General features: G+C 38.9%; 2 protein-coding genes across 2 annotated transcripts in view; both read left to right on the top strand.

Annotated features, from left to right (window-relative positions):
* Positions 1 to 27,683, top strand: part of SYN3 (synapsin III) — a 1,385,441-nt gene that overhangs the window by 731,821 nt on the left and 625,937 nt on the right. The gene's annotated exons all lie outside the window — the stretch shown is intronic.
* Positions 1 to 27,683, top strand: part of LARGE1 (LARGE xylosyl- and glucuronyltransferase 1) — a 305,482-nt gene that overhangs the window by 11,254 nt on the left and 266,545 nt on the right. Inside the window, exon 2 of the mRNA XM_042466639.1 lies at positions 7,774 to 7,960. Within this exon, the coding sequence (XP_042322573.1) occupies positions 7,855 to 7,960 (106 nt within the window). The 5' untranslated portion in view covers positions 7,774 to 7,854. The remainder of the gene's footprint in view (positions 1 to 7,773; positions 7,961 to 27,683) is intronic.

The raw sequence follows: 27,683 nt of genomic DNA, 5'->3' as shown, positions 1-27,683 counted from the left end.
CCTAAAATAGTGTCATCTTTACTAGACTGGCATCCCTCCACCAAAGGCCTCAATATGTTTCACCTATTTGTGGGAAGAGTGGGAAAGATGGCCAACTAAAGGTGGCCCGGATGATTGAGGGAGAGACTAGAGCAAGCCTGGATAGAAGCTTCACTCTGGTTCTCCTCTTGATATATGTATGGGTGCAGGTTGCTTTAGAGACCAGTTGATGACAACAAGCACCTAAACATTGTTACATCCAAAACGGTTATAATCAAAGTTGTGATCTTGTTTAGTCCAATGTTATGGCTGTGTCATTTTGGAAGCCCACCCCACTCACAGATGATCCCACAGCAAGTTGGCTGCAATTTACAGCAACCCTATGAACAAGTGACCTCTAAATATTCCAAACATATTTTCACAGCTGTAGCTTTCTGGACATGACCTACCAGTAGCGAATTCAGTGAACATGAATACATCTCTGTGGTATTTGGATTTCAGTAGTGTGTCTGTGTCTCTATCTTTCTGTGTTTGGTAACTCATTTTCTTTTGACCCTTTGTATATTGCAGATGATGTTCAGTTTTGCTAACCTCAGAGCTTAAATCATTCAGAAGGATATATCTTTCCCTTCATCTCCCTCTCTTGGGCATAATTCTACTTGGCAATAGCATAAGTTTGGTTTTGCCCATGAAAATTTTCAGAGTATATTTTTATATTGCATTGCTTATGGGTTCATCATGAAAGCATAATTGAGTGTTTCACATCCAAGGGAACCAGTCTATCTCTTTAAGTGTGATCCAAAGAAGTATATATTTCTCTGAAATTAAGAAGTTGAAAGATATAAGATAAGCCATGTTGGATCAGAGTGGAGGCCCAATCAGTCTAGTTTTGTTTTCACACAGTAGCCAACAACTTACGTATGGGGAAAGGTACTAGCAGGACATGAGTAAAACAGCAATATCCATGCCCTAACCATTTTAAAGATACTGTAATACATGGATGGTTCTAATAAAGAATACATGGGAAAATAAAATCTTTCATGGAGGGGGAGGTGGTGAAGATTAAATTGAATTAACCACACCTTTGGAGTGAAAAGGGGAAACAGATACAATCCAAGTTAAGCAATTGCAATTACTGTAATTACAAATTATAAATATATAACCATGCCTTGAAGAGTATATCTTCCAACTGAAACAAAGAAATCCCCATGGAACACTTTTTTAAAACCACAGTGGGATGCAACTTTCAGGTTTCCATTAGAGCTATTTGACCTGTTGTTACAAAAGCTGGGTGATTGCCTACAAGAAGATAGCTATGAATTGTTCACAAATTCTTATTTTAACAAATGAAAATGCAAAATCCTGCATAAGAGAGTTTTATCTTCTTTTCATAAACTGACTGTCAAGTTACTAGATATTTCCAATACTGTTTTCATCCTTCTTTAAATAACATTAAATATAAAGAGAACAAAATGTAAATCATACATTGCTTTAACCAGTGAAATCACGGGGAAATAGATAGACTTTGTAACATACTTGAAAGGCAAATCTGTTAAGAAGTTAAGTAAATACCTGGGTTTGGTGCGTATGAGACATAAGTGTAACAAAAGCAGATGAGCACAGTGTGTTGCTTAGGAATTAATTTTCTGTGACATTTTTAGAAACCAAGCTCCTAATTTCTGTTACACACCAGTAGTTAAGCGCCAGTGCAGTGTTTTGGCTAGAGTGGGATTTCAAGATATCCAGGTTCTAGCCCCCATTCAGCTGTGTTACTTACTGGTGACCATGTCAAACTTCATAGGATTGTTGTAAGGGTGAAATGGAGAGGAGGAGAGCAATATACACTGCTTTATGTTCTCTGAAGGAAAGATGGTATGTAAATATAGGTCATCAAAGATCAATCAAAGAAGCAAAACATGTTTTGTGGAATATGGAGTTAAGTTTTGTGGAATATGGAGTATGTCAGTCTCCTGAATTGCTGCAAGTAATTTTCCGACACCCTCATCCCATTTGCTGTTTGTACATGCACACATTTCTGTAAGGGTATCATTGTCCATAGATTCAATTTATGCTTTTAAGCACAACCATTAAAGCAGAGTTAATTTTCCCTCTCTGAGGGAAATAAACATCAACTCTGTCTCTTTTAATGCCAGTGTACAGAGTCTTTTCATATCAGGAGTTGCTATGATTTCATGGCAAAATGTTGTCACACACCCCCCCCTTTTTTTTCTTGCTTTCTTTTAGTCAACTCTATAGATTTCTAATGCACTATATATGTGTATGTGTTTCCTATTGAATGAAAAATTTATCAAGAGGGGTATGAAGCCTTCCCCTCAACCTAATTCTCTCTGTCTAATGTGTATATATTATGTATATGTGTATATCTGTACTTACAGCAGGGACTGAGAAATGAGTTGAAGGGGGATGTTTGACTCCTTGACCCCCCCTCCCCCAGCATTATCACATCAGGAAGTGATTCTGATTCTTACTTTGGCCAGTTTATGGCTGCTTTAGAAGTGTGAAGGATGATGGGAAGGCAAATTGCTACCTTTTAAGACATTTAGACATATTTTAGGCAATTTGCAGACCCAAAAATGCACCTGAAAAATGAAATTGTGGGGCCAAGGTGTTAATGGTGTGCTATAGGATTTCAGGGACCACAAAATTGGGACACACAGGACCATATGATATCCACGTGCCACATTCTCCCTACCTCAATCTAGAGCATAGATAACAAACTTCAAATTAAAGACTGTAGTGAGGTGACAATTTGTATGGTCCTCTAGCTGTTGTTGAGTTGCACCTCCCAGCATTCCTTATCAGTAGACGGCTATTCCTACTGGGAGGTGCTGTTCAGCAGCATCTGAAGTGCTATATAAGTCTTACCTTGGATGAGAGATTAGCTAGACTGGACGCTACCCCACTGGTGTACTAGGCTGGGATTTTTTTTTCAGAAAGGCATTAAATCATTCAGAAAAACAGTACAATCTAGACATTCACTTTGATACTCCATCATAGCTTCTCATCACTAAAAAAATAAGGCAATGTTATTTTAGGGAAAATGGGGTTCTTTGGAGGTTTCTTTTGGTTATTTGGTTTTATGTCATGCTAGGCTATTTTGTTTGAGGTATTTTTCCTAGGACTTTCTTTTTGCAAGGTCTTTCATTTCTGTTGTGTTAGTCTTTGATTCCAAAACTAGTTTGCCTTCTACCTTATGGGACAGTGATATAAATACTTTAAGTAATACCAATGGTATTGCAAAAGATGTGGGGGAAGATTACTTGCACTTCATTCAAGACATCTGATAAAGGCATTCAGAAGCTGTGCCAAGACCAACACTCATTTGTTCTGCCGTTCAATAGTAGTTAGTCATTGTTGTCCAATTTGCCTTGCTCCCTGGAAAATGTGCCCCCCCTCCATTTCTGAGAAAGGTTTTGTGATCTTTTGTTACTCACCCCAGCAATGGTGGTGTATGCCAGGCAGCTAGAAAGTATCATAAACTAAATAAACAGAAGGTATTTTAAGAATGATGATGAAACAACTGGAATTAGACTCAAATTTTGCAATGTATAACTTGTAAATTGTAACAAACTGCTCTGGTAGTGTTGCTAGTAACTCTGGCTGGCTGCCAACTGAAGACTGTTGACCACTCCGTTCTTTGTTTGTATGATGATAATTATTTAATAATTTTTACAGCACCTATAAGGTACTTTATAACAGTTATCTCACTCATCTCCTCTATGCCTTTTCAAAAGAAGTGACTGCTTTCTTTATTTTTATAGATTTGGGAACAAGGGTAACAGAAAAAATGACCTTGCCAATGTCACCCAGTGCTTTTACACGGCTGATATCTCATGTATTTGAAGAAAATACAATTTAGTAGCATAAAGGGATGTTTTGCCTTGCATAGTCAGCTATTTGCAGGTTGTTTCTGTTCTTTCAGTATTAGCAATTAGTCTTTGGTAGCAACTTTGTTGAGAGACAGCATGGCATAGTGGTTTGAGCATGGGATGAGGACCCTGGAGATTGGGGTTTGATTTCCCATATGGTCATGGAAACCCACTGGGTGACTTTGTGTAAGTCACACCCCCTTAATCTCAGAAAATCCTGGGATAGTTTCACCTTAAGGTCACAATAAGTTGGAAACAATTTGAAGGCTCATAATAATGACAAAGCAGAAATGTTAGCTTCAGCACCAGGACCTGGCCACCATATGTTCACCTTATGAACATAAATGTGGTTATGTGATTATTTTTTCTGAATTGGAATTCAGATACTTTTATTCACATATTTGTAACAATAAGATATGTGTATAATATATATCTCAAACCACTACATCACACTGGCTCTCATTGCTTTTAACAGGGCTATGCTACGTTTTCATTCTCTTTCATATGGTTTTAACTTTATGTTTTCATCTAATTGTTTATAAACATCTGTACAAATAAGTGTTTAGCTGTAACTTATTTTAGTTGTTTCTAAGCAGCCTTAGATGCTCTACAAGGAAAAAGATAAGATATACAATAAGTAAGGAACTAGTGCACCCAGAAGGCATTGTTAATGTTAGAACAACATTACCTATTAAATAATAAAATCCATGATGGGGGCTGGTTACAAACCGGCACTTGGGACGTCCGCAGGACGTCCCATTTTAAAAAGGGGGTGTCTCTTCTAGACGCCCCTGGGTCTAATACGGACTCTGTCCGTACAATATGGCGCCAGCCGTTCCACACGGCCGGCGCCATCTTTACGTATCGGACGCTGTGCGTCCGAACGTGTCGCGGCGCCTATGACGTCACGAATGCGCCCCTGGCACCTCGCGACGTCACAGAGGCGCCACAGAAAGAAGCTCCATTTTGGAGCTTCTTTTTTACTCCGTAAGGGAGCCGCGCGGTGTGGCTGCGACGGCTCCCTTATGGAGCAAACGGCGGCGGCGGTCTATAACCTGCCTTAGTTTCCTTCCTGATTGTTATTTTTATGACAAAATTATTGCAAGTGCAGACATTACAAATTACATTACAGAAAATCAACAATAAATCACAATAAACCACAAAGCAAAATCTTCAGTACTACCACATATGAATGTAAGTGCCAGTTCCTGAGTTGCTTTTCCAGCACTTGACATTAATACTTCTGGTATAGTTTAATTTAACTGTCTTGTAATAGCATCAAGAATAAGTCTGATGTGAGTTCTTGGACTTTGGCTGAAATTGAATCTGTCAGGGTTTTTAAAAGAGATATTCCAGCTGCCAAAATTTCCCATTGGACCCCTTACACTAAACACAGAGATACACAAGCATGCAGCTGCTCTACAGAAGAATGATTACCTACTGTACAGAGTGATTAATTTATGATTCTGTCTCCCTTCATTTTAACTAACAGGATAATCCCAGAGCTGAAGCATCAATGTAAATCCCTAATCAGTGACACTTACACTAGTGCCAGGGGCATTCCTGCTGTCTCATTAGGTTTGTGCTAAAAAAGGCACCTCTCTCAAACTGGGCTTCTCCTGCTTTCACCAAGATTGCCTGATAAGTGAAAGTGACAAAACGAGACATTTTTACACCTGCAGTCAATAGTGCAGTCAGCAGTGAATGTGAAAAGGATGAGGTTCTGACCAAAAGAATACTATGAACCTTAGCGCACAGGGGCTTCACGGAACAGGACGAGAATGGAAGGGGCCAGGAACAAGTGGGGAATGAGTGGGGGATGAATTTTACTGCACACAGAAGTCCCTCACTCATTCCGTTCCCTTCCATTCCATTCACAATCTGTCCCAGAGGATGCGATTTTTGAGAACAGTTCTCAAAAACCGCCTCCTCTGGGACGAATTGGGAATGCAAGGGAAGAGAACGGAACAAGTGAGGGACTTCCTGTGTGCAGTAAAATGTGTCTCCCACCCGTTCCGTTCCCTTCCCAGCTCCTTTTGGACTGTTCTCGTCCCTGTGTGGTAAGGTCCAGTATTTTAATAGCATTGAGAAGTAAATTTTGAAATGTAGTGCTATTTTGTGTGCATACTGAACCTGCCATTTAATTTTTAAATACATACTGCATAAGCCTAACCTTGTAAAATTGCTAAGTTAAGTTTGTTCAGCCAACTTAGTACTGTGAATCTCAGAAATTTTATTGAATTTACTGTGACTGAAAAGCACGTAATTTTGTGTAATCATTCCCTGTCACCTATTTTCATATTATGGCTCAATATTTTAGATTTTTTCCTGATTAACTGACAAGTCTGAAAAAGCACCATACTAATTAATAATATGTAGAATTTCCCAAGTGGGGCTGGAAACTGATACTTCTGCATTGTCTGGAAAAAATAAAACAAAAAATAGCAAATATTTCTGCCATTAATTGTAACTTACTCAAATACAGGGAGCCTGCTTTGGAAACTGTACAGAAACTGCAAAATTCTGTAGTCAGGCTGGCTAGATGGATCATGTCACTCCCATTCTGAAGCAGCTGCACTGGCTACCAGTCCAGTTCCTGGCAGAATTCAAGGTGCTGATTTTCACCTTTAAAGCCCTAAATGGCTTGGGTGCAGACTATCTGAAGGACTGTAAGCTACAACTGTAAGCTAATTGCCCCCAACAAGCTGGGTGCTCATTTTAGTGACTTTGGAAGGATGCAAGGCTGAGTCAACCCTGAGCTCCTGGCTGGGACTGAACTCACAACCTTTTGGTTTGTGAGTGAGTGGCTGAAGTACTGGGACCTATGTAACACACATGAAAGTGGAAGAAGAGTCCACAGACCTTTAAACAGGAAATACGTACATTCAAGACTATCAAAAGCCTTATCATCCTCAAGCATCATTATGTATCATTTTCATTCATAAGTCTAAAAATTCCAAAGAAAATGATATTTACTATTGTATTACACTAATAAACTAGGCTGTGGCTGTTCCTTCCATGAGCATATGGCTCTAAGATTTAAAGGGAGGGGTGCCAGTTAAAGACAGACCTTCACCGAGGTTCAAACCTGGCCATCCAGGCTCAGAGCTGAAGGGGGACACCCAAGTTGCAAGGCTGAGATTTCATGGGGAGTGTAATCCAAGCCCATCCCTAGTTACATAACTGTGAAGAAATGAATCAAAATGATCAGATGTATACAGTTTTAAGACCATTATATGTATTGTGCAGAAACAAACCAAGTTCACAACTAACAAGAAGTTTCAGTGAGCTGTGGATACTTCATGCAAATATCTGTGTGATGCATGTTCGTGTTCTTTTATTTGTAACATTCACATATTAACATGTTTTCAGTATACACTGAAAGCATATAAGTTGTACAGTTTAAAAATATAATGTATTAAGGAGGCCCTCAGATGGTACGTTTGCTCTCATTTACCATTTGTTACAGCTTCTGCATTTTCCATTTTCAGCTGGTATGCTGACTGCTCTTTGGAAGTAAAGGCTGCAGAACAGGTGGTCCTGTTTTATCTACCTAGGAATACCACCTGTGCAGAGACATCAAGGAGAATGGAGTTTTTATTTCATTTTCAAAGGGTTGCATAAAATTGTTGCTTTTCCCATAAAATGTATGTCATGTGTGTAGCTGATACGATATGATACTCTATTGATTTATGCTCTTTCATGATGCTTCTAAGGCACTCGTTTATTGTTTTTGACATTTTACAGAATGCTGAAATTGGGACTTTTTTGCAGTGTGTTTGGCCTATTTTTACATTAGTTTTGCAGGGGCTGTCAAAAAATCTGACTTTGTTGGCAGGGCTGGGGAGGTGACAGTGATAAAATATTGAACTGTGTAGCTCACATTTCCTTCTCTTTCTTTCAGAGAGTAATATGTGGGAGACCGTGGACTCCATGCTTCCAACATAGGAACAGGTCCAGGTTGGGAATCTTCACTTCTGAGAGAATGCTGGGAATCTGCAGAGGGCGACGGAAATTCCTGGCTGCCTCTCTGACTCTACTTTTTGTTCCTGCTATAACTTGGATTTACTTGTTTGCTGGGAGCTTTGAAGGTAAGGAGGAAAAAAACATTTTGATGTTGTCTGGGAGCTAGTGTGTTTGGGGATTTCTGATGGTGACACTTCAAATCTGGAAGGCTTTGGACAGACAGGATCCGTTGCCTCCTCACTTTTTCACAGTCGGAATGAAGTTCTCATCTGTTCCTTCCTCACTTTTTCACCCATAATAAGAAGGTGGACAAAGGGGCAAGGATGGGGAAAGATGTCTCTGTATATTGGCTTTTTTGGTATCTACATTCCAGATGTCCTGACTGTATTTGTTGCACTTGTTTTGAGGGCTAACTCACAATTCATATTTTTTTTTTTTTTGCAACTAATTTGCAATTGAACTTAAGATTTAGAGCGATATTTTTTGTAGCTAACTTTGGAAGAAAAGCATCATATACATATTTTTATCTTTCCTTTAAAAATGTAATTACATCTTAGAGCTGTCCCCTGCAGAGCTGCAAAAGACAGTTAAGAGCTGGTGGTACATTGCTGGAATGTAACTACTTCTGTTTCAGACATGGTGCTTAAGTGTTACCTTTCTATTTTCAGCAATTTGAAAGGGAATGACTGGCCTTTTTTCCTGATTACCATGACTTATTTGAATTGTATACTTTAAAAAGTTAAGAAGGCAGCTATGTGATGCTGCCTTTGGCATACATTAGAACCTAGGTATGGAGTTTTAAAATTGCTTGTTGCAAATTTGGTTACATGTTGGTATCATTCCATGTTTCCTGGGGCTAAAAGAAAACATCTCTCAAACTGTACAGTAGTTCTTTTATATTTAAAATAATTTAATGACATTTTATATTTGTTAGAAACAAGTTCGAGAAAATACCACAAAGTAGAGTAATCTGATTGAAGATGACTGCCAGTCAGTTATATTCTTTTCCATGATAGTCTGTTCCATCCCCCTACCTCCCAGTGTGTTTCACATCAGATAGTCTAGGTAAAACTAGACATACACTTAATAGAGATTTAATTATTTGCAAATTTCATTCTTGAAAGAAGCAACAAGTAAGTCTAACAGTTTTCTTTTTACTGTGATATAGTCTTCAAAAAGTGCATGTATTCACAGGCGACAATTTGTTTTGTTCAAAGGCATTATAGATTTGGTGCATGTGAGATTTTTGCACAGAAAACAGCATTTTCTGCACAGACTATGTACCAAGAAAGGGGATAGAATGCTCATATTAAATCAAATCTCTGAATAATGCCTTGATAGATAATGTTTTTAATTAGATTTTGTTTTCATGTCACAAGTGGAGAGAGTTAGCATTGTATCGTTAGTTAGTATTGTATCATTAAAGCAATTAAAGTTTATTTTGTCTCTTCGGTGCTTTACAGACCGCCCGTTTGGGGTGGCCTGTAGGCTCTGCTTTTCCCGCTGGATCGGGGTCTCAGCATCCAGAGCGGCAGCCTCCAAGGCCATGGGGAAGCGGCAAAAGGCCACTTCCCCACGGCCTAGAAAGGGGTTCCGTGGGGCTTCATGCCCCAAGGACACCCAATGGCGGTGGGGAGGAGGAGAAAGGGGCCGCTTGGCCCCTTTCTCCCTTATGTTGCTGGCGCAGCCATCTAAAGGCTGCGCCAGCGATGCAAATCGCGAAAGGAGCTCTGTTTCGGAGTTCCTTCTCATGCCACAGAAAGGGTGCTCTATGCGCCCTCATGTGGTGCGACGACGTCACGTCCGCGCCACCCCGTTTGGAGGTGGCACGTTTGTGATGTAATGGCAGCGGCCCCCATGTGGAACGGAAGCCGCTATTTTGTACGTCCTGGGGACGTACTAGGGTTAGGTGCATGCATAAGGCACGCACTTTGCCTAACCTTAGTACGTCCCTAGGACATACTTAACACCCGTCTATAACGGGCCTTCATGTTTTTATATTATCACTTCTTCCACTGTGAGGGGAGTGACAGTCACTCAGCTGACTAATTATTGAAAGGTATGACATTGTTCCTACATGCAAAGGAGTGAAAGATTTCCTTCCTCGCAGTAACTTTATGAATGTCTTTAACATTTGTTCTGGATGCACAGACTGAAGTTTCCCAGTTCTGCAGTCTGGTCTAATAATTGCATTAGCTTTAGGGAACTTTTCTGGTTTTCTGAGAACTGAAAGCAACTGGAAGGGCCCCCTGCCATGCTTTACAGCAGCCTTCCCCAATCTATATCCTGCAGATATTAATGGCTTTTTAGCCCACCTGTCCCTATCAGTATGGCCAGTGCTAGAAATTGTAGTCTGGAGGGCAGCAGGGGCCCTTTCATTAAAGTAAGTATAGCACTATGATTCCATTTTAACTGCATGTGTCCATCCTATGGGATCCTATGGGAAATAATGCATTAACAAATTACAATGCACAGGATTTCACAGAATGTAACCGACATGTACAATTGTGTTGCATGAAAGGGCCCAAGACTGGAGATTTGTCTCCTCTATACATTGCATAACAATTAATTTAGCCCTATTTCAGTTAAAGAGCCAGTATGGTATAGTGATACAAACATTAGACTATAACTCTGAAGACGAATGTTTGAATTACATTTTATCCACGGAGACCCACTGGCTGACTTTCACATTGGGCAAGTCATTTTCTTTCACCCTCAGGTTTGCAAAGGCACATTCCCTCTTGGCAAGAAATCTTGCCAAGGAAACACCATAATAGATTTGACTTGAGAGTCTCCATAAGTCGGAAATGACTTGAATGCACTCAAAACCAGCAACAATTTGAAATGCAGTCATCCCTCCATATTCATGGATTTCAAGCCACACAAGGCTTGAAAATATTCCCCCCCCCTTCTAAAAAGCAAACACTGACACATATATAACAGACACAATTTTACTGTACCATTGTATATAATGGGATTTGAGCAGCCATGGATTTTGGTATCCATTGGGGGGGGGGGGGTCTTGGAAAGAACTCCCAGTGGATATCAAGGGCCCACTGTAAAGGAAATTAATTATTTGTTACTTGTATATTTCATCATTGCAGAGGTAGACATGGGTTTAGGCAGACAGGTGTCTGGTTAATTACAAGTTGTGTAAAAGACCATCACTGCATACATTCCTACAACAATGCATTAAACTTGAAATAGGCAGAAACAATACTTGAAATTAGGATGGCACTTACATGCTGAAAAGCAGAATTTGGAAAAGTCACTTTTACCAGAGCCATAATCAAATCTGACAGATGTGTGGTTTTCCAGGGCTCTTGTGAAAAGGCTCGATTTCTCTCTTATTTTTATTTAATCTAAAACTCTCCTTTTAAAGGTAGTAGTGGTTTCATTTTTGATAAGAATTTACCAACATTTAACTGCATGGCAAGCTAATGGAACATGATTATGTCACTGTTGTAAAGAACTGTATCTATTTAAATTAATCTTGCATCTGTAAGACTATTTCATTTCATGTCATTTTTCAAGAATTTACCAAATTCTCAAATTGCTTCTCATATGGAATGGGTTGAATTTACGACTTAAAAATCAGAATGCAGATTATTTTGTCGAGTGACTGATTATTCTGTCTTGATGTAAAGGTTAAAAGGAGACAATCAATATTGTTTATCAAATCATTCTTTCTTTCTTTCTTTCTTTCTTTCTTTTTTTTTTTACCTAAGTATCTTCAAATCCAGTGCAATATCTCAGTTGCTTGGAGGAATTTGCCAATCTGAAACATAAATGGTTCTTAACAGGGGGGTTGAATCTTTTTTCCTCTCCCTTGAAGTAACTCAAATTCCTTTTTTGCATTACTACTCTCATTATTCTAGGCCAGCAGCACACAATCAAACAGAAACATATACAAAAATATATTGGGACATGTTTGCTGCTCATAAATATTCCAAAGCATGGCTTTCTGGCTGAAGGGCTTAGCTCAGTAGTAGAACATATGATTTGCATTCAAAAAGGTCCCAGGTTCAGCACTTTCCTGACACTAACAGGTAGAGTTGGGAGAGACTTCTTTCTGAAGTTGTCATTGAACTACTGCCAGGATGAGCAGTACTGTGCTGAACTAATCACAGCCTGACCAAGGTGAATGAGTCCCTAATGAAACCAGACCAACTTAACTCTACAGCTTCTTGTTTATGTGCATAGTAAATTTAGATCTATAGCGTTGGTCTGCAACTGGTTTTCATAGAAACCCATTTGAAAAGAGTGAAAGTTGATAGACCAGAACTATGCACAGTCCTGGACTCATTACTTTCTCAGCAGTTGTGTTTTTCCTCTACCTCTTCTAATTTGACAACTGGGGAGCTGGATTTGATTCAGGGCCCCCTGCTTAATATATGTATTAACTATGTATTAACTGCCCATTTATTAACTGTGCCCCAGTTTAAATGTATATTATGCTGACAGGCTCTGATTCGGCATTTCTCAGCTTTTCCCCTGTTTTACTGCAGATGTGGTTGTTTCTTGCAGAAGATGGGAGGATTTAAATTTTCTCAGCTTACAGTTCAGTACCTCAAAACCCAAAGGAGATGAAGGCCTCTCATCTGTTTAGCTAACATCTTGAAAGACAAAGCCAATACTGAAGCATGAAAAAGAGAATGAGGTTCATTCCCTTGTGGATAAATAAGCAATATTTGAATGAGCAGTGATTAAGAAGGAAAATTGGTTTTTGTTGAATTGAAAGTAGATCTGAGAACTCTCCAAGAGACTTTTTTTTAAAAGAAAGATAGTCAGAAAACTTATTCTCCTTTCACCTGTGAATTGCTTACTCCTGCTCCTTATGCTACAAATTCTTTCATACAGTTATTCTCAAAGCTGCTGCAAGGTCCCTTTGCATACTTTTAAAGTAGGGCGCGCTACAGACTGCCTGAAAGCAGCAGTCTGCCACCGCTGTCATTAGCGGCGCCGAGGAGCCCCAGCAACCAAACCGCAAGGCTCCCCAGCGCTGCAAAAAAGTGCCAAAATGGCGCTTCTTGTTGCGGCGTGCTAATGATGCCACAAGGCGCCAATGGCTCACTCACGGCGTCATTAGTGCCGTGAGACATGCGGACGCTAAGCGTCAGCTACGTCAAGATGGCGGTGCCCATGTAGAACGGGCCCACCATTTTGTACGTCCCCAGGATGTACTAGGGTTAGGGGCGTGCGTAAAGCACGCCCTTTCATAACCATAGTACATCCTGGGGATGTACTTTATGCCCGTGTGGAACGGGCCAAAGTTAGCTTAACATATTTTTCAATATTCACATTCAAAATGAAAAACAATATGATGCTATTTGCCACTCCTTAGAATTGGCATGGAGTAGAGTCACCTTCATCTTCACTCCTACCATCAAATGGGATCATAGTGTTTTATTGCAGAGGCCAGAAGCAAGGGAGGACTTCAGACGCACTATAGGTTCTTAGAAACCAATTCTATTTCCTAAATGAAAATTAAAAGGAAAGAGGAGGAGGAGAAAAAAAAAAGAAAGAAAACTAGCAGCAGCTTTGACACTTAAATGATTCATTTCAGTATGAACTTCTTTGGATTTCGGTCCACTTTTCAATATGCATTAGTGGAATGAAACATTCAACCCATATATTTAAGCATAGTCATATATTTGTGGGGATGAGATTGACAAAGATGACTGCAATCCAACATCCCCTCCACATGACATAACTAGCTGCATGCAGAGATATGCTACAGCAGCACTATGCAGCTCCCATGCAGAAAAGCAACACAGTGCAAAACATGTCATTCTTATGCGTCCAGCTCCAGGAATGGACCTTTAGCACTTTTTCTTTGCTTCCCCCCAACCCTTTCCACTGTCCGGTAAACAGTTGTGTGGGGCAGCTGCATGATTTAATAGGTAGGTTTTGTAGGGTTGAAGGAGATGTGTTGTCTCTCCACCTAACTGAATGTTATGGTACTTCTTTCTGATTCAGGATCTACTAAATTTTATGGCTACAGCAGCTCTGTCTGATATCATAGAAATGCTACATTGCTGATAGATTCAGATGTTTTTGTTCCCAATTTTCCTTTGATTTTTATTGTTGTTCCAGACCAGGTACCTTAAGACCAGTAATTGTATGTCCAGGGAGACTGAAATATTCTTCTTTTTTTGTGTGTGTGTGGGGGGGATATTGCCATTTCTAATGTTGGACTTGTATCAGTTTATTCTCTTGCATAGATGCTATCCTGTCTATCCAGTGTATAGTATGATATTGCTAACAGAAATTGGCATATATCACATGAGGATGAACATGTAAATGCAACTCTGATGTTATGGGTGTTGTTATCCAGACCAGTAATGTTTCTGTCAAAGTAGATTTGGATACAGAGATGGTTCCTGGGTCTTGTCTCTGTATTCAGGGACTTGTCTCTTATTCATATTCAATTTATGTGTCCTTCATTTAAGGGTAAAAGGCTGCCAACAAGTAAAAGCCTGTCACCCATAGCTTGTGAAAAGTCAGTATTATTCTCTAGAACTGCTTGAATCTGAGTATGAATGTGAATGAATGAATGAATGAATGAAGTAGTTAAGTGGCACCCACACTTAGCATATCACATGTTGTAACTGGGTCAGTTTAGACTTGCACAGTTCCTCAAGAATGTTTTCTTTGGTTTGTTACTCATTGATGTACAATACTCTTGGAAACATCTTGGGTCTTCTTTGCTAGGATATGTAAAATTTAGTACTTTCAGGAAAGATTGAATATAATTGGTGATAGAGCAAATGTGATCCAGTAGTTAGAGCAAGGGTGAGAAGCCTGAGGGTGGAATTAAATTTGAAAGATGTTCTGGAAAACCATATTCCAGTGGTAGGTTGGACCAAAGAGAAGAGTGGGGACAAAAGTACTAGCATAATTCAATGTAAGGTTCTTACTGCCTGTACCTAAGCCTTAGCATTTTATATTTTAGAACAGGGAAAAGAAACATAGAAAGGTTAGGAAGCTACCAAACAATGGTGTCATATAGAAGGAGTATGACCTCTGGGAAACTCCAGAGGATAGAATTGGCATCTGCATCCAAATTCACTTGGATTTTCTCACCCATGAGTTCAATACAGTAGTTGGATTGGGACTTGGGGGTCTCAACTCGTAGTCTCCACTGGACCACAAACCCCATTGTGTGACTCCAGCTAGTCACATATTTTCTCTCAGCCTGATTTGGATATTGCAATGGTAAAGTGAGAAAGAGGAGAATACATTGGAGCTCATTGGAGGAAAAGTGGGGTAAAAATATACTAATAAAATAAATTGGTGCTGTCAGTTTTGGTCAGCTGGGAGGAATTTGACTAACCACATGCAATTAACCTTTTATATGAGAGAACTTTTAGCAGTTAACATTTAGTAGTTAATGTCCTCTGATGCTAAATGGTGTGTATTGGCTTCTCTGTGGAAGTGTAAAGAATTGTTGCTAGCAATGAGATTTTCTTTATGACATCAGCAAGTGTCTCCTGTCTTCTTCATAGAGCTCCAGAATGTTGGAGAAATTGTAATTTATCTGACAGTTATTCTCATATTAGGAGGAATTGTGAGAAAGTTTCCATGTTCTGGAAAAATTTTTAGGAATAGGTAATTTTACTAATCAACAGGCTCAGCCTAGTCCTAGCTTGGCATTGTCAAACATATTTTCTGATACAAATACTAATTTATACCACCAACCTTTGATTATATTTTTTATTGTTAGTGGCCTTACAGTTATTAGCTTGTAACTGGAAAATATCTGACTAGATAAATGCTGGGAAATAGAATGCAAAAATGTGGTGTCTTGTTGCACTGGAAACTAACTCAAAAAAGCTAAAGAACTGATTGAAGATATAGACACATACTTTACATAATTTTATTAGCTTTTATTAGCTGTAGTAATCATCATAGGGGCATGAGAAAGTAAGATCCTGCAACCCATCAATGATAATTTCAGATGTTAATTCTGTGTGTGTGTGTGTACACACACAGAGAGATATCGTGATACAGTCTGCATATGGTGATATTGATTCTTCCTTATTTATTACTCATTTTGTATTTGTACTACTTTATTATCAAATTTCATCAAATACAAAAGCAAGATTTTCCTGTCCTTATCAGTACAAACTTCTCTGACCTCTGTTAAAATAGGAAATTAAAATAAAAAAATAAAAATAAGTTCAGAGAGGATCAGATTGAACCGTTTTAAATAGCTGCTTAACATGTCATATAACTATTCAGGAAAATAAGGATTTAATTCCATCGCTTAATAGCATCTGTATATTAGGTTCACTAAATAAAGCGTGTAATTAATGTATTATGAAGTGATGTTTACTAGTTATCTTTTATGCATTAAGAATTGAAGGTATTTACCATTTAAAAATGTTTACATCATAAGTATATTAAGACAAAATAAAATACAAAGCTATTTTAATAATTTAAAGTGTTTAAATTATCAGTGTCACACAGTGTGCCTTGATACATATTCAAATAACATTAGCTGAACTCAGCCTTGCAGACTGTTGTGAATAAATTATTATTTACAATATTTTATCCCACCAGGGATCTCAGAGTGGTATATTTTGGTCTCTTTTCCCCACAGCTCCACCATTCAGTCACTAGAGTTTTATAGAGTAAATTAAACTGAAACTAGCCTGAGGTTATCCAGAGAGCGGGGATTATTTGAAACCAGGTTGTCCCAGACCTGTTTAGATAATTAAACCAAACTAGCTGTTCTTCTGCCTGGCCATCTGACCATGTCAATACTTTCAACATTTCTGTTGTTCTGCCAGAGTTTGGAGAAATTATTTTTGGGAGACTAAAATTTACTGACAGCAAGAGCCAGCATAGCTAGCAGTCATATTGGTTATGGGATTTTGGGAACTGTGATAAAAAAATCATTTATCCAAGCCTTGCTCTCTATCCACTTGTATACTCTCTTTAAAAAGAAATCAACAGGCAGCCAGGTGTTTTCATCCTGAGAAAGAAAGCCCTGGTAGTCAAGAGAAGAAAGAAGACAATCTGACACATACTAAGTGGATGATCAATAGTACCTCTGCACAAATCCACTGATTTGTGCTTCTTGGTGGTTATGATTCTTGGGTCACATTTGTTGAGATGACCTGTTAATCTGTGAACTGAAGACCATTTTTCTCCAAAGCATTACTTGTTAACAACTTCTTAGGATTTTACGTTTTCCCAGAGTCCACATCAAAGGCAGATTTTAGGGTAGCAGTTTCAAAGGAAAGATTATAAGAATATTTTATATGCACTGAAGTACAAAATTCTGGCTCTGTGTAAATCATTATTGGTTTCCAGCAGCTTTAACAAATGTTCTTTGAGTTTTTGCCAGTATGCAGAGAAGTAAGTAAATCTATCAGTTTGCTTAAATTTACTCTGTAGGAAAGGTAATTTCAAGTATATTCAAAATGAGGCAGGAATGTCTTTCTTGGAGAAAATATCTCCCATGTTGTACAACTGGTTTGTGCCATAACTTTTTTGAACTCTAGTGGATCTTGGTGCTACTTAAAATATAATAGCTGCTTAGAAACCATTTGGGGTTTCAGCTGTTCTGGGCTGTAACCTTTTTTTTCATGCATTGTCCCCTGTTGTGGGTATTGCTTTGGTGGTGCTTGGTGCAGCCATGGAGACCATTCAGCTCCTGAGGGCCTTTCCATATCTGGAAAATGAATCACTCTTAAAAAAAAATACCCCAAAAAGATAGTTTGAAACTATTTTCAAGGGATAGCTGTGTTTTGAGAAGTTACTCTATGTCCAGTTTATACATTTAGATTTTTTTAGAACAAAAATATGTGTGTACAGATACACACACACACACACACACACACACACACAGTCGGCCCTTCTTATACACAGATTTTTTTATACATGGATTCAAGCATCCACAGTTTGAAAATGTTTTTAAAAAGTATAAATTTCAGATATCAAACCTTGATTTTCCATTTTTTATAAGGGACACAATTTTGCTGTGTCGTTATATTTAATGGGACTTGAGCGTCCACGGATTTTGTTATTAATGGGTGATCTTGGAACCAAACCCCAGCGTATAACAAGGGTCCAGTGTGTGTGTGTGTGGAGGGAGAGAGAGAGAGAGAGAGAGAGAGAGAAGATTTTCCTTTCCACCCAGAAAACCTTGGTTATGGAGCATCATGAAAATGCCATGGCTCAGAAATGTCGATGCTCTCTAGCATGTTTTTGAGTATACACCCTTCTATCTTCACTTGCTGCTGCATGTACAAATGAACCACTGGAATTTGTTTCCACAAAGGTACCCAATTCCCACTCTCTCACAGAAGGAAAGGAGGATGCTTTACTGATTCTAAGAGCCCTGACACTCTTCTATATATAATGTACTGCCATAGTTAAAGAATTGGAGGTGACCATTGAGAGAAGCCACTGATTTTGAGTTCTGGCAGTGAAAGTAGCAATAATGTCCCTAGTGAATTATGGACAAGGGGAGTTGCAGTCCAATATCCCTGCCCCTGCAATGTAGTAGAATAGATTATTGATTTCTGTTCTTATGTGAAGTCGATTTCTGTTCTTTCAGTCTCTATGTAAGTATTAGTCTTTGTATTAGTGAGTGGTTTGTTATTGTAGTTTTGGTATATGTCTTTTACTATGCACCAACTTTGCACCAACCATACAGATTCCACACGAACAGTATATATCAGGAAGATGATACTAGCTTTCTGAATTTCCTATTTTCCCTTTTTTCTTAACACATGTGTGTGCACACACATATACACCCACCAAACTATAGCAGTTGTCATTTCCACAGATGTCTGTGGGACATTCAATAATCTGGCTCCAGAGAGTCATTTTCATGGTTTCACTCCTTTTTATTTCATCCTTCACTCTTGCTGAATTTCATCACTGCTGGTTGTAATTGAAGACCACTGTCAAGAAGTGGAGGGAAGAGTGTTTTTCCTTTGTGCAAAGCTGTCTTTACAGCTGATAGGTTGGGGTTATTTTTACTGGAGGTGGATAAACTAAATCAGGACATGGTCACATCTGGGAGTTGCTTGCAAAAAGAAAACTTGCCTTCTAAGCATTATTGTATGCTCTATACTCTGTTGAATATCTGTACAGTTAGATTTTTTCTGTGATTGGGAAAGAAGAGAAGATGTATCATGGACTCTTTGTTACAGTTTTTCTGTTTCTCATAAAAGTGTGACATAGGAACATAGCACTGGACATACCTTGATTGTATCAGTCTAGTGAACAACTTTTAAAATACCAGCAGCATTATTTCTGGTGTACTTCCTTTTAAATTCATTGTAGGTTTTGCACTACAATGCAATTTAAAGGAACCCAGATTATCCATCTCCTTTGTGCTCATGACTTTGGTCTTATGGAGATCAAACAAAAACTTTTTACAATCACTGGTTTTCTAACTTGAAAGCCAGCCTTTAAAATAGCTGTTCCCACTCATTCTCATTTCCTAGATGTTGTGATTTTCCCTGGCTTTCCTTCCTACATCAGTTTTAAATATAGTTTAGCATTGCATCTACAGATCACCTGTAATTGATTGAGAGAGATGCTGGTTACCAGGTTAGCCATACGTATCCATGTAAGGATGGAATTGGGGTAGTTGGAAGATAGATTATGGCCAATAAATCATAATCTACAGATTTCCACAGTTAAAAAAGAAAGTCAATCAGCTGTATAGAGCTTGAGATATGGAATCAAATGAGCACATCATTTTTTAAAATTTAAAAATCAGCATGTTCCTTTCAATGTTTGTAACTTAATTAAATAATAACAATGATTGATACACACACACACTAAGTGTACAGTTCCAAAAATATCAGTGTCAATCAAAACCCATTTCATCTAGAAGTTTGTACAGTGGTCCCTTCACATTTCTAGGGGTTTGGTTCTCGGGGGCCCTGTGGATGGGGGAAAAGCAGATGGTTGCACCTCATTTTATTCAATGATGGCAACATGACTATGACCAAACCAGCTCACCCAGCATGCACACACCACCATTGAATAAAATGGGGTATGGCAATCTGTGGGTGATCAAATCCATAGAAAGCTAGCCCACTAATACAGCAGCCCACTGTAAAACGTTATGCCAGTGTTAATGATAAAGTGAGTATTACACTTAGAGGTCTTAATCAGTATTAATCAGACATACTCTTTTCCCTACTTGGTATCAGAGACACTCCCTACAGAGTCTACTCCATACAGCACAGCAGCGGTGGAGAAAGTATGTCTTTCATGCCACATGTGTTCTTTTATGACCTTCATAGTTCCCCAGGACTTCCATTAAGCCTCCTGATGCCCTTTAAAATGATCCTACATGCTTTTTCTTCTACAAACAACTCGAAACAGCAGGAGACCATGGCTCCCTTAACCCCCCAAAAAACCCCAAGCAATCCTGTGCAAAAACAAAATTGGCCAAAACTCCCCACCAAAACTGGAATTGATATCACGTGGCTTTCAGTCTCATTTTGGAATACTGTTGCAGCCTACTGCCAATCCAGAGGGATGAAACATGGCCAAAGCCTTGTGTCACTGTCCATATAGGCTGTGCAGCTTCTGAATTGCCTTCATCTTCCCTTAGATCATTCCGTTTGCTGCTCCATTCCTAATCATTCTATTCCAGTTGCTTGTTTTCTCTCAGCAATGACACAGGGATCATCCATCATATCAACCCCTTGTTGTAGCATCCCTGAGACAAATGTATCTCAAACAGAAATAAATTATTCTAAAACATAGTCCCTTTCCCACTTTCCTGGCATTTCATTTGAAGATGATAATGTTATGATGGTGGTGGTGATGTCAAGACAAGATGCAATGTGACATCGTCAAGAGTGATGTACTGTGCTTCTTCCTTTTTGGTCTTGTATAAATATTCCTTACTTTAAATAAAGTTTTGTTGAAGTTTGTTATGTCTCTTGTGTGAAACTTGAATGTCTTTGTATTGGTGCTATCAAATTCCCAGTATTTTCTCTCAGTCTGTAGGTTCCTAAATGTCATGGGCTTTAAGCAACAAAACACAGACATAAGGGAAAAGGGCAGGTGTGAAGAGACATGTGTTCTATGTGCAAATTACAATTGCATATTTTTGTATCTTTGACATCTTTCCTGAAACATTGGTGTGGATGTCCATGACATTAAAAGAGTAGAGAAGGGGAATGCTTTCCTGAGGCTAGTACCTGATCTGCAAATCACAATTTGCTAGAGCCACTGTTTGCTTCTGTACATATTTGATTCAGGGTGTATCTACACTGTAGAACTAAAGCAGTTTGACACCACTTTAAGTACTGTACCTCCATCCTATGGAATCCTAGAATTTGTAGTTTTCAAGGTCTTTAGTCTTCTCTGCTTTTGCTTCACAAAACTACAAATCTCAGAATTCTGTAGCATGGCAACATGACAGTTAAAGTGGTATGAAACTTCCACTGTACAGTGTAGATGCACCAGAGACTTGCATTGATCTCTTCCCAGTCCATTTATTTTTATAAAACATTTATACATTAACAATTCAGGGACTAGTGTTACTCTTTGTAGTAAAATAACACTAGTTTTCTGAACAATGTTCTACTATAGTCTGCAGTTGCTTGCTGTAAAGGGAGAAAACAAAATTAAACTATTAGGACTATTTTTGTTCTAATTGGCCCCATTGCTTTATTTGCAGGTCTACACAGGGGATTTTTCTGCACAATACCATTAAGTGTCAGTCTGTGGGAAGATATAATGGTACCTTCAAGCGACAATTTTATAGTATGTTGGGCAGTAAAAGAAACATTATGTTCCATGCACAAGGGTGAAGATAAAGAACACATTTCTCTCACCACATCTCTTTCCATTTAAAGGGCTGAATAATATATTTGCAAACAGCTTGGGCTTGCAAACATTTGCTTATTTAAACAAACAGCCTTATTTTAAATTATTAAAGAGACTATTTGCCTCATATATCCACTAATAAATAACAAGAAATATAAAGATGTTGACTTTATCCAGATGGTGGATAAAAGTATTGCAGTGAGTTTATGGAGATTAGCTATAAAGCCATTGGAGGTGTCAAAACAATTTGAAATCACTGGCTTTCAGAAATGGAAGGAGAGCTTACAAGTCAGTGTTTAGAAACCTAACAGAAGAAGTGCTATATAGGAGATAGGTTGGTTGTGTTGCAGTGGCATGGTGTGTTGCTGCCTACCTTCACTTAACACTGTTGCCGTCACCTCTAGTACGCTTACATTACACTAACATTGGCTGTTCCTTGTTTCCACCTTGTTTTCTAAAAGCTACGTCAGAGATCTGTCATGGAGAGGTTCATAATGCCCCTGTGGAAATGTGTCCTTATTATATACCAGCCTCTTTGATCAGGCTGTATATATTTCCTATTGTTAGATTTGTTTCAGAGCTGATCTTTCTTTTCTTCGTTCCTTTCCAAATGAGTGGTAGAGCTGGATTATCTAAAAGGAGATCTGTTTTCATGGTTTCTGTGTAGGTATTCCATTCAGAGGAAGTGAGGAGAGCAGTCTTGAGGGTATCTAGGTACATTTCAGAATCACTTAAAGCATAGACACACACTCATACACATAAACATGCCAAAAAGAAAGAAGTCTCTGGCAAAGCAAATTTTAGCTGGAGTGCCTTTAAGTCCCAAAATGAGGGGAAAGGCAAGAAATCCTCATCATAATCAACATTGGTGTAAGACCTCATTGCTTTTCTTTGCTGAATAAGAAAGGAAAATTGCTTTTAACACAAATTACCATTCTGTCTTAGTAATAGAGAAAAACAGAATAAGACTTCTTCCCCAATGAAAATTTTCTTCATTTTTCAAATTTTTAGCACTCTAGAGAGTGAGACACTGGCCCTTATCACACAGAGGGTTTTGCAGCTTTGATCTGAAGCCACTGCAGGTCCGGTCCAACCTTGCGAATTCATATTTAAACATTATGTATTATCTCACGTGAATGCTTTCTATGGGGGGTCATTTTGAGGCAGATCCACAGTCAATCCAAAGTGAATGCTGATTTTTGAGAATTCAGTAACAAGTGAATTCACAAAAATTGTTTCCAAGCTCACTTTGATTTCAATCTGAATTGGTCTGGTGTGGAATGCAACTTTGCTTACGTCCTGGTACACCACCCAAACCTACAAGGTCCCACATTTCCCATGATTCTGCACTGTAATTTTGCCCCATTTGCTTCCGTGCTCCTTCGAGAATGGAGGGCACGTTTGGATGTAGCTGACAGGGATGAAGGGAATGAAACAGAAGGCTTTGGGGAGAGATGAGACCAACGGAGGGGGCCATCAGAGGCAGGGGGAGCAACAAACTTCAACTCCCTGAATTTCATAACCTCGAGCCAAGGACCCCACAACAAACTCCAACTCCCAGAATTCCATAGCACTGAGCCAGGACAGTTAAAGTGGAGTCAAACCGGATTATTTCCCCAGTGTGGATGCAACCTAAGAGAAGGCAACAGTTACAAAGGGAAGGAGAGTGGATTGGATTCAGGGTGGTGGTACTTTAGGGAGCATGGAGAATAAGGGAAACCAGATCATTTCTGCACTCCTCCAAAAGGGGTCTCCTTCAGATCCAAAGGATTTACTTCCAAGTAAACCTGCAGCTTCTACACCAATTATTTTGCAGTGAAAGAAATTTATTATTATTATTATTATTATTAAAATTTTCTTTCACTGCAAAATAATAATAATAATAATAATAATAACAATAACAATAAGAATTTTGTCAGTGATACATTCGGATGAAGCAGAGGACATTTAGAGATAGGTGGCACATTTGGATGAAGCAGAGAGCATGAAGGGATAGATGACATTCCCTATCATTCATGTGAGGCTAGCATTCACGTGAAACTGGAACCAGGAAGTGGCCCCCTTCTTCACTCCAGAAGTGCAAAGGTTCATGATGCATTCAGATCTCCAGTGAGCATGCGCAAGGGTCCCAATTTGAATCGTTGAATCCACATGGTATGTACCGGTGTGACAATTTAATGTGCACTTGCTCCACTTTGACTCAGGAATCACCACAATTCTGCTCTTCACTTGTGATAATTAATCACATGAATTGCCTTGGATTCGAATTGACTCTGCTTCCCCTTCACTTCGGATTGGCTCTTGATTGGAGTTCCAGTCTCACGTGTGATAAGGGCCACTGAAAGCTGTTCACACCTAGAACTTTTCTATTTCCTGTGTTCGCATTGTCTTGGTCATTTTGCCTGCTCCTTTTCTTGGGATACCTGAACTCTATTTCTGTATTCCTAAACACTCAACTGAAGTACAGTATTAAGTTATTGTATTGCTAGTAAATGGGGGCGGGGAGTTGAAGGAAAATTTCATGGAGGAAAGACATAATTCTTATTTGAAGGTGGGAACAGTCTTATTTCTCCTCTACCCCAAAGATACATCTCTACAAGTTCTTCAGTGAGTAAAATGTATACCTTGTTTTCAAGACTCATCAGGTTACAAGAAGTTTAAGTGTAAGTTTCAGTCAGGAGGAGAAGGGTGAACTGTTGCTTACTTTTGGATTAGCATTGCAAAGTTTTTTAGAACAGCAATAAGGGAACAATCAAAATGCATAACTTGAAGGTTTGACAATCGAAGTAGCTAGTAAAAGTTTTGTGTTCTACCTAAACACCTATTGAAAGTATTATTTCAGTTACCGTGTGTTTTTTTGTAAAATAAATACATTGTGGCATTCATAAACTATATGACACACACATCTTTACAGAAGGCTCACACTTCAAAAATAGGGAAGTTTTTGACATCTTGTTCAGTTAATATAAAAGGAAAAGCTTTCCAAGCCCCAAATAGGGGGCACCCTTCATAATAAGAGATACTGGCCACTCTTATAAGGAAGAATCTTTCTGATTCACAAATAGCTGACATCTCTTATAACAAGGGATGCCTACAACCTTCCTCTTAAGCCCTGCTTTCCTGTGGAGAAGTAAAAAAATTAATCCATTTCTAACCTTCAGTGTCCTTCCATCACTAGGATGGAATGAAAATTCATGGCAAGTTCATTTTCTCTTTTTTTTCCCTTTTGATTGCTGGAAAGGATTGTTGAACTTTATCACATGAGGCTACTAAATCAGAATTACAAGAGAATAATAGATCTTTGGCTGCAGCTTATCCTATAACACTGTGCATCTCCCGTTGCTGCTTTGCATTTCAAGCATTGCTGGAGCACACCTTTACCCTGATAAGAAAAACCTGTCAATAGCTCCCAATATCACTGTTTTGCCATAGAATAGCTAGTAGAATAGGTCCCTTCTGCGGCTGTTCCAGTATTCTAGCAGTCACATGGAGTGAATGGGCATGATTCTCTTCATCTCCTTTTCCCTCCCCCTTTCTAATGCCAAGCAGGCATAGGTACAGCATACATGGGGGGTGGAGGGGAGAGAGAGGGATAGTAAGGTGATGCAGAAGTGAGAGTAGAAGACCATAGATCACTAAAGCAGAATAATAGCACAGTTGCCGAGAAGTGTGATAGCAATTGTTTTCAAACAGGTATGTTCCCAATTACTTTAGCAATGCAGCTGCAGCAACTCAATAGGCTTGTGCAATAAAGTCCTTAGTACCTTTTACTGAATAATAAATGCAGAAAAACTAATGCTGTACAAATATTTCAGTTTGATATTATCAGGTCCTATCCCCTGCCCACTTGCATGTGTCAAGAAGGGACAAATAGTAGTGAAATTAATGCAGGATGATTATTACTCAGGAATAAAATAAGGAAACTTTCTGTGAATTTGTCTAAAGTGAAGCAAATAGAAAAGACGCTAAGACAGCTTTTCTAAATGGCATCAAGATTTAGAAAGCAACAAAAAGAGAAAGATTTGTACTTGTCTAGAGCAAATAGCAGATGTGCTGCTGCTTCAGATATTTCTAAGCATAGTTGGCACTTGAGTGGAAAGAGTTGAATGCTGACGGTAAAAGGTGGGATGTTTTGGATGCCATCGCTGTCACTGAGAAGGATGATTTAGCACTTTTGTTTCATGCCTTCTGGTTTATCAGCTTCCCACAGGAACTCTTTCTATAGCATTTTCACCATCCTTGACCCCATTTCCAAATGGTAAGAGATGGGTAGGTGACTTTCAGACAAAAGAACACAAGTCACTATGCAGCCGCAGGAGGAGGAGGCTTCAGACAATTTTTAAAATATGGTGCAGAAAGTGCCAATGAGAAAAAGGATGGGAGGGAGGATTAGAAGCATTTATTCTGGGAGGTAAACCTTCTCTGAGGTTTAAATTGACAGATGCAATACTAGATATTAAAAGAGGAGATGGAGGGATGAGGAAGGAATTAAAAGAACCAGCACTGACATTAACATGGGACAGTTGGTCGAACATGAGTAATGGGCAGTTAATGTGCAGAAGAATCTATAGGGAGAGGAGGAAGGTTTCCTGCTTAATGCTATTGATCTTGTTTCAGGAAAAGACAGCAGAATATTGTCTTCTAAATTTCCAAATACGCCATCCAAAGATGAATTCATTGGTAGATGTGTGGTGGTGGTGGGGAGACAAAAGAAGCAAGTCTTTTAATTTCCATGGATTAAAAACGTCCATTTCAGGACTATTCAAGTGTGTGTGTGTGTGTGTGTGTGTGTGTGTGAGAGAGAGAGAGAGAGAGAGAGAGAGAACTGTGTCAGTCTCTTACAAACAATGTCAGAAATTGTTGCACCAGACTTACAGAATGTGTTCTTACATGGGAAATCTTACCATATACATACCTACACATAATTTCTAAGATGACTGCATATAGGGTTTGTTTTTGCTTCTTATATACTAGGCATGAGTAATTCAGAAGATATCAGACTACAACTCTCATTAGCTATGTTCATTATAATTTACATGTGAAAGGTTCACTGTTTTTCCTCTGATTTTGAAATGTGAAAAATAGTCCTGGAAGAGGGAAAATATCGGTATTTCATACTGTAAAGAGTTTCATGATTCTCTAACAGTTATCACTGAGTGCAAGGAGAGGGAAATTGAGTTCTGGGCTCTTTCATAATTGATCACTTTTGAAGATGTAGAACTAATGCCTACTGAATAGCTTTCATCATCAGTCCTTACTTTTGCTATGCACTGATAACCATTTTTCAACAATTGCAAGCAGTCTCTACCTTTCATTTGATCTACTCCTGCCCCTCATAATCTAAATTAATGCCATTACTGGGAAATATTTAGTGATAAGCAGCCATAGGGCAATGCATTTGATTATGGCCCTTGAAAAATGCTAATCTATTTGTGGTTTCCAACTTTGGTTCACTAAATAATTGTTTAACTTCAATTCCAAACATCTCTACCATAGTACAGTAGTCTCCTGTATTCAAGAATGGGGGCTTGTGACCCAATGTGGTGCAGATAGCAGCCACCATTGAGGTTCCTTAGTTCTAACTAAATCTAAAGTTACCCTTTCCATTTCTTGTATACTTCTTGTATCTTGAGTCATCAATTTGCAATATAGCATCCTCTGAAAATGTATATATCTCAGTCACAGATAACATTCCACAAGAAGGAAGCCTTCATATTCTCTAGAACACTTCATCAAATGAGGTAGTTAAAAAGAGATGGGAGAGAATAGGAAACCCCCCCCTTTTTTTTTTTCCAAACCATCTAACTTGATCAAGAGTTGTGGTAGAGAACTTGAAAACTTTTACACCTGATCACAATCAAGGTACTGTTTTCCTATGCTTGTGGACCAAGCAGGTGATGGCTCCCCCCAAAGAGGAGAGAGGCATCATCTCCCTACTTGGCCCATAAGCCACCTGTGTTCTGTAACGACATGTAGTATACTTGCTGCTGTTGTTAACTGCTGTCAAGTTGACTTTGACTTATGGCAGCT

Source organism: Sceloporus undulatus, chromosome 5, assembly GCF_019175285.1.
Source record: "Sceloporus undulatus isolate JIND9_A2432 ecotype Alabama chromosome 5, SceUnd_v1.1, whole genome shotgun sequence".
Taxonomy (NCBI): Eukaryota; Metazoa; Chordata; class Lepidosauria; order Squamata; family Phrynosomatidae; genus Sceloporus; species Sceloporus undulatus.
The sequence above is the reverse complement of the archived record's forward strand: the minus strand, read 5'-3'. Positions and strand labels throughout refer to the sequence as shown.